The sequence below is a fragment of the Chlamydomonas reinhardtii genome, chromosome 3 (assembly GCF_000002595.2).
Source record: "Chlamydomonas reinhardtii strain CC-503 cw92 mt+ chromosome 3, whole genome shotgun sequence".
NCBI classification, from domain to species: domain Eukaryota; kingdom Viridiplantae; phylum Chlorophyta; class Chlorophyceae; order Chlamydomonadales; family Chlamydomonadaceae; genus Chlamydomonas; species Chlamydomonas reinhardtii.
Genome location: NC_057006.1, coordinates 6,858,278 through 6,864,611, shown reverse-complemented (window position 1 = coordinate 6,864,611; position 6,334 = coordinate 6,858,278). Strand labels below are relative to the sequence as shown.

At 61.2% G+C, this 6,334-nt stretch overlaps 1 protein-coding gene across 1 annotated transcript in view; it reads left to right on the top strand.

The window, feature by feature from the left end:
• CHLRE_03g198400v5 (uncharacterized protein) overlaps positions 1-4,455 on the top strand; it is a 6,809-nt gene extending 2,354 nt beyond the window's left edge. Inside the window, exons 6-11 of the mRNA XM_043061288.1 lie at positions 247-303; positions 573-783; positions 919-1,137; positions 1,281-1,780; positions 1,941-2,211; positions 2,431-4,455. Of these exons, the coding sequence (XP_042926417.1) occupies positions 247-303; positions 573-783; positions 919-1,137; positions 1,281-1,780; positions 1,941-2,211; positions 2,431-2,913 (1,741 nt within the window). The 3' untranslated portion in view covers positions 2,914-4,455. The remainder of the gene's footprint in view (positions 1-246; positions 304-572; positions 784-918; positions 1,138-1,280; positions 1,781-1,940; positions 2,212-2,430) is intronic.
• Positions 4,456-6,334: the final 1,879 nt, after the last annotated feature.

The following is a 6,334-nucleotide window of genomic DNA, read 5'->3' as shown; positions in this document are numbered from 1 at the left end:
CGCTGTCATCTGATGAGGCCGTAATAGTAAGGTGAGATTTGAGGAGGGGAAGGGGGACACTCGCGGGACTTCCGCAAAATCACATGCGGGCTGCATGTGCAGGGCGGCACTTGCGAGGGCCGGCGGCGTTGTGCGGCTGGACATGCCGGGCATGCCTAAAGCCTCATGCCTCGCGGCACGAGTCGAGGAGGAGCAGCGGTGGAGGAGGGATCCTTCCAAGGCCGCCCACCGCGGGTGCCCCCCAAGGTTCCTGTTGGCGCTGGGCGAGAAGTGGAGGCGTCACGGCCGGGAGGAGCTCGTAAGGTGAGGCTGGGGGGAGGTACAGGCCATGGTTGGGAGGGCTTGGATGGATGGGCTGTGGTGGCCGGGGTACGTCACATCGCCGGAGGCGGGCCTGGATTGGGCGGAGGCCTCAGATGGGGCATGGCGGGGGGGAGCGGGGGCGTCCGGGGCCGACCGGGCTAACCCGAATTGGAAGGGGCTGCCCGGAGCACGGATGTGGGGGCTCAGGCCTCGGCGCGAGGGGCTGGGCGCGCTGACTGAAATCCCACACAATCCGCCGGCTCTCGCAGGGAGCTAAGAAGGGCCAGGGAACGGGGGGACAAGTTGACGCTTTTCGCCGGCATTGCGGATAAGCTGGTACGGCTGGAGCTGCCACCCATGGCCAGGCCCCAGGCAATGGGCGATGAGGTGGGGGATGTGGCGCCGGACGTGGAGGAGAGCATCATGGGCATGGTGGAGGACAACGAGATCGTGTCCCTGTCCGCGATCCTGGAGCTGAAGGTGCGCAGCCGGGATGGGGCGGCAAGGCCATAGGGTGCACGTAATGTGGACATGCATGCATGCACGTGATGTGGCCTCGATGGCAGGCGGGCCTGGTCGGCATGCGTACGCCCTCATGCACGAATGCCTGCACAGGGCGCGTGCCTGGAGGAGGGGGAGTCCGGTGGCGTGGAGGATGGGCGGCCAGCTTCATCGACTACGGCAGCAGCCGCGGTGGAGGGCACTGCGGTGGCTGCACCACCATTGAATGTGGTGACGCCAAAGGAGGGAATGGCTGATGTGGAAGCAGCAAGCAGTGGTGCTGGTGCTGCCCGCTCTGGCACTGATGTTGTGACAGACCTGCCGGAGCCCGGGGTGAGGGGGGAACTTTGGGTATCTGTGGTGTGGGACCGCCATTACCCCAGGCCCCCCAACAGGCCGCGTGTGCAGGGGTCCTGAGCACTGCAATTGTGTGTTGGATGTCTTGAATGCCATTTGTGACCGTGTGTCCGCACCAGGTTGCTGCTGGAGAGCTAACCGATGGCACCTTGCTGAGGGAGCTGTACATCGCCCTGCGAGTCCCCGATGCCCTCCGCGACCTACTGCGAGGCAACGTGCGGCAACTGCGGCCGAACGTGCTCGACGCGTGCAATGCGCGCGCCAAAGCTCGTGCGGCGTTGGACCTGGAGACGCAATCTGCGGGGAGACCCCGCACATCAGCGGAGCTAGCGCTGACCGTGTACTGGGACATGACGGGCAGGGCATGCCTGTTCTGGATTGACATGACGGGGACTGACGGCGTGTTCAACCCAGTCCTCCTGGTCCTGTATGTGCCGGGGCCGGTGATGCAGAGCAAGTACCCGGTGTTGGTGCGAGCGGCGCGCAACATGCAGCGGCGCCTGATGGAGGCGCAGACGCTGAAGAAGGTCCCCCGTGGTCGGCTGAAAGAGTGTGGCGGCGAAACTCACATGGCAGGCTACCGGCATGTGCAGACCAACAAGGCGAGCCGCGTGACCATGTGAGTGGTATGGGACTGGCAAGCGATGGCAGGGAGGGAGGGGCGTGCGTAGCGGTGGTGGAGCGGAACCTGAGGGGAAATCCAGGGAGGCGAGGGCTTTGGGCGGCGTTCGGGATGGCTTGGCAACAGATGCAAGGTGCACGGCCTGATTCCTTGACAGGTATGCGCACACATCGAGGAGCCACGAAGCGCGGGTGGTCATTGGTGCGTTCGGCCTGTGCATCGCCATGCTGCTGCTGGCGATGTGGGACTACCTCGTGACGAGCGCGAAGGAGACCGTCGCGGGTACGCCTGCAATCCTGGCGACAGGGGCGCCATGGGGCCTGGTTCCGGTTGGGCTGGACTACTTCACACACCCGCATCTGGACCCGGACGACGCAACGCCAACTGTCGTGTTCCTGGCTCTGTGGAAGTCGGCAACAGGGCGCCGGGTGAGCTGCCAGGCGTCAAGGGTTGGACGAGCTGGTGGGGTGGAGAAGGGACCCGGCGGAACGTTTTTGTGGCCGGGTGGAGGAAGGATGCAAATGCCAGCCAGGGAGCATTGCCCTGACCAAAGCCGGTGCTTGACAATTTGGGCGTGGGCTCGCTGGCGCGCTTATGGGTATGGCCCTGGCCTGCTGTATGACAGCTCACCCCTCATCGCCATGCAGTGCAAGGACTTCCTGGACGATGTGGAGCGTGCGGCGCATGTCAGCCGCAACCTGTTCACATTTGGTGGGGTCAGCGCCTACACCCGCACCCAGGACAGCGACCTGCTGGTGTTCGACGCGCGGCAGGTGGTGCACGGTGCTGACTTGCGTGTGCCACTTAACGCTAAATTCGATGAGGCGGGCATGCCGTGCGGCGTGACGGTGGGCTCTGGCGTTGTGTCACGCCAGTCTGATGTGAAAGTGGGGAGGGCCGAGGCACGTGGGCGGTTGGAGTTGGCGGCGGAGGGCAAGACCGCATCTCTGCATGTCATGTGCAAGCGCGGTGAGGAGTTTGAGGCGGAGATCCTGCGCATGGCCGCAAGCGCGGGGTGTGAGGCCGAGGCTGGATGTCATCCGCCATCCCAGAAGCGGGCTGCGGGTGCGGCCCTGCCACAGTCAGCTATAAAGGGCCGCCGGGCGCAGGGCAGTGGTGGGAAGTGCTGAGCGGGCGGATCAGCCATGCACGGCTGGTCGCAAGCATGTATCGTTGTTGTTATGAGTTCCATAGGTAAACAAACAAGAGGCCGGTAGATCAATACTGTACTGATGGGAAACTTGTGTCTCAGATGCTGGGAAGCTTCCGGTGCAGGGCTGCGTGCGCTGTCGGCAGCCGGGAAGTTTTCTTTAGTGGAAAGGCGGGAAGGGGGCTGGGGCTGCATCGTCATACGGCACCGGTGCAGGGCTGCGTGCGCTGCCGGAAGCAGGGAAGTTTTCTTTACTGGAAAGGCGGGAAGGGGGCTGAGGCTGCATCGTCATACGGCACCGGTGCAGGGCTGCGTGCGCTGTCGGCAGCCGGGAAGATTTCTTTAGTGGAACGGCGGGAAGGGGGCTGGGGCTGCATTGACATACGGCACCGGTGCAGGGCTGCGTGCGCTGTCGGCAGCCGGGAAGATTTCTTTAGTGGAACGGCGGGAAGGGGGCTGGGGCTGCATCGTCATACGGCACCGGTGCAGGGCTGCGTGCGCTGTCGGCAGCCGGGAAGTTTTCTTTAGTGGAACGGCGGGAAGGGGGCTGGGGCTGCATCGTCATACGGCACCGGTGCAGGGCTGCGTGTGCTGTCGGCAGCCGGGAAGTTTTCTTTAGTGGAAAGGCGGGAAGGGGGCTGGGGCTGCATCGTCATACGGCACCGGTGCAGGGCTGCGTGCGCTGTCGGCAGCCGGGAAGTTTTCTTTAGTGGAACGGCGGGAAGGGGGCTGGGGCTGCATTGACATACGGCACCGGTGCAGGGCTGCGTGCGCTGCCGGCAGCCGGGAAGTTTTCTTTACTGGAAAGGCGGGAAGGGGGCTGGGGTTGCATTGACATACGGCACCGGTGCAGGGCTGCGTGCGCTGTCGGCAGCCGGGAAGATTTCTTTAGTGGAACGGCGGGAAGGGGACTGGGGCTACATCGTCATACGGCACCGGTGCAGGGCTGCGTGCGCTGTCGGCAGCCGGGAAGATTTCTTTAGTGGAACGGCGGGAAGGGGGCTGGGGCTGCATTGACATACGGCACCGGTGCAGGGCTGCGTGCGCTGCCGGCAGCCGGGAAGTTTTCTTTACTGGAAAGGCGGGAAGGGGGCTGAGGCTGCATCGTCATACGGCACCGGTGCAGGGCTGCGTGCGCTGTCGGCAGCCGGGAAGATTTCTTTAGTGGAACGGCGGGAAGGGGGCTGGGGCTACATCGTCATACGGCACCGGTGCAGGGCTGCGTGCGCTGTCGGCAGCCGGGAAGTTTTCTTTAGTGGAAAGGCGGGAAGGGGGCTGGGGTTGCATCGTCATACGGCACCGGTGCAGGGCTGCGTGCGCTGTCGGCAGCCGGGAAGATTTCTTTAGTGGAACGGCGGGAAGGGGACTGGGGCTGCATCGTCATACGGCACCGGTGCAGGGCTGCGTGCGCTGTCGGCAGCCGGGAAGTTTTCTTTACTGGAACGGTTGGTGGCCCCGGAAGACACAAGCCCAGAAGACATCATCATGTTACAGACTGCATCAGCCGCGTGAGCGGCTACCCAACTTGCACTGCTCCTTGCCAATCACCATCATTGGTTGGCAACTGAGAAAACAAGTGGGACGTAATGAAGTAACTTTTATTCTCGTCGAGCTTGCAGCGCATCACCTTCGAGTCAATGGCTTGCAATAGCACGGGGAACGAGTTCAGGAACGTCTGCTGGCGTTCTTGGTTGGGGGTTGCCTTGCGGCGACTAAAGTCTGCAGCATAGTACAACGACTGCGGCCGTACCACCTCCACCTTATGCAATTCGCAAATCGCCACACGGCATACAACCCCACGCACGGTTTGCACACGAGCATAGAATGCAACCTCTCCAACATACACAGACACGTCCTGATCGTCCTCTGGGGTGTCAAGGGATGGCGCATACTTAGTCTTCACATAAAATGACTCACGTGCAGTGGTCAAGTTATACTTTGTAGATAGTAAAACCTGGTCACGTCGTACAAGTGCACGTTTGAATATAATAACACTTGCGTTCTGCAAGTCACCCTCCACCACACCTGAACGTGTCGCAAAGTCCTCTTTACTAAAAGCCTTCATGAATGCTTCGAAGACAACTGTCCGCTCGGTCGGACCCGCCACATATCCGCGCCCAAGCAGCTGGGAACCCTCACCATCCTCTACATCCGCGCAAACATCCCCCGTCAATGTGACGTGTGCTGCACGGTAATCTGGCACCCACTCATCAAATGACTTGTACTGGCTCTCACCCGCAGCCAGTGCATGGCCGGCCTCTACCCCGGCTGGCCCGGTTGCACCACCATCCGCGGTGCCACCTCCCCTGCCACGCTCAGCTCGCATCTCAGCGAGCCGGGCACTTGCAAGGAACCCACTCACAATAATTTGCTCTGGACACCTGGTTGTGCGGAACTTGACCCCACTTTTGACCTGCTGCACACCGCGCTCGACCCAGAACTCAGTTGCAAACGCCACGTGCCCACGTGCACGCTCCTGCTCGCGTAGCCTACATGCCAGTAGATGCATGTTGTAGGTAGCAAACTTCATGCCAAACACGAGCTCCGAGTCACAGCAGAACTGTTTGAAGGTTACTGCTGCACTGTCACACGCAGCCTCCGAGAATTGGTCATACCGCAGATAATGCAGCATGGCCGTGCGCAACATCTCCCACATTCTCCCCAGGTCAAACTCACGATCCAGCCCTGCATCATCTTTCCGTGTAACTACCGGCATCACAACTTTATTAGGATCCCCTCCGTGCGAGTGCAGGACGTATAGGGAGAAGCAGTCCGTCCAGTGCAGCCATTCTTCCATGGTCCAGTACGAGCAGGGGACAATGTCACGGTAGGGTCGGTTAAAGTCATTAGTAATGATGAAATGGGATGCACGTGCAGTCATTCTGCGACGAGCCTCTACACTTAACACAAAGTCACTCTCAGCCTTCTTGACGGACTCGCCCAGCACAAAGTGCCAGAACTTCTTGATGACACCGAACAGAGCTGCATGCGCTATGGGCACAACCCACACGTTATTCATGTCTATGTACGACAGCTCCTTCGCTATGCAGGAAATGCCATGGCAACCCAGCGCCAATGCCAAGTCATGATTACTTTCCACAACCTGTGCCCGATCCATGTGGTGCGCATGAGAGATCCGGATCCTGCTGTCACCGCATAGTGCAGTCTCTGGCATCTGACAGTCAGGTGGCAACAGGACGTTCAGCGCTGTGTTGATGTCCGCCGGCTTGTTGTACCCCAGAAAGTATGTACCATGGCCGTTAGGGCCAGTCTCTCCCAGCAGCATGCAGTGCCCACATGCGTTCTTGGCCGCATGGGAGAGCCAAAGACTCAACGTCCGGTTTGCAGGCGTATCTGCGTGCAGACCAAGCAGAGGTCAACATACGGACCCAAGCACTCCC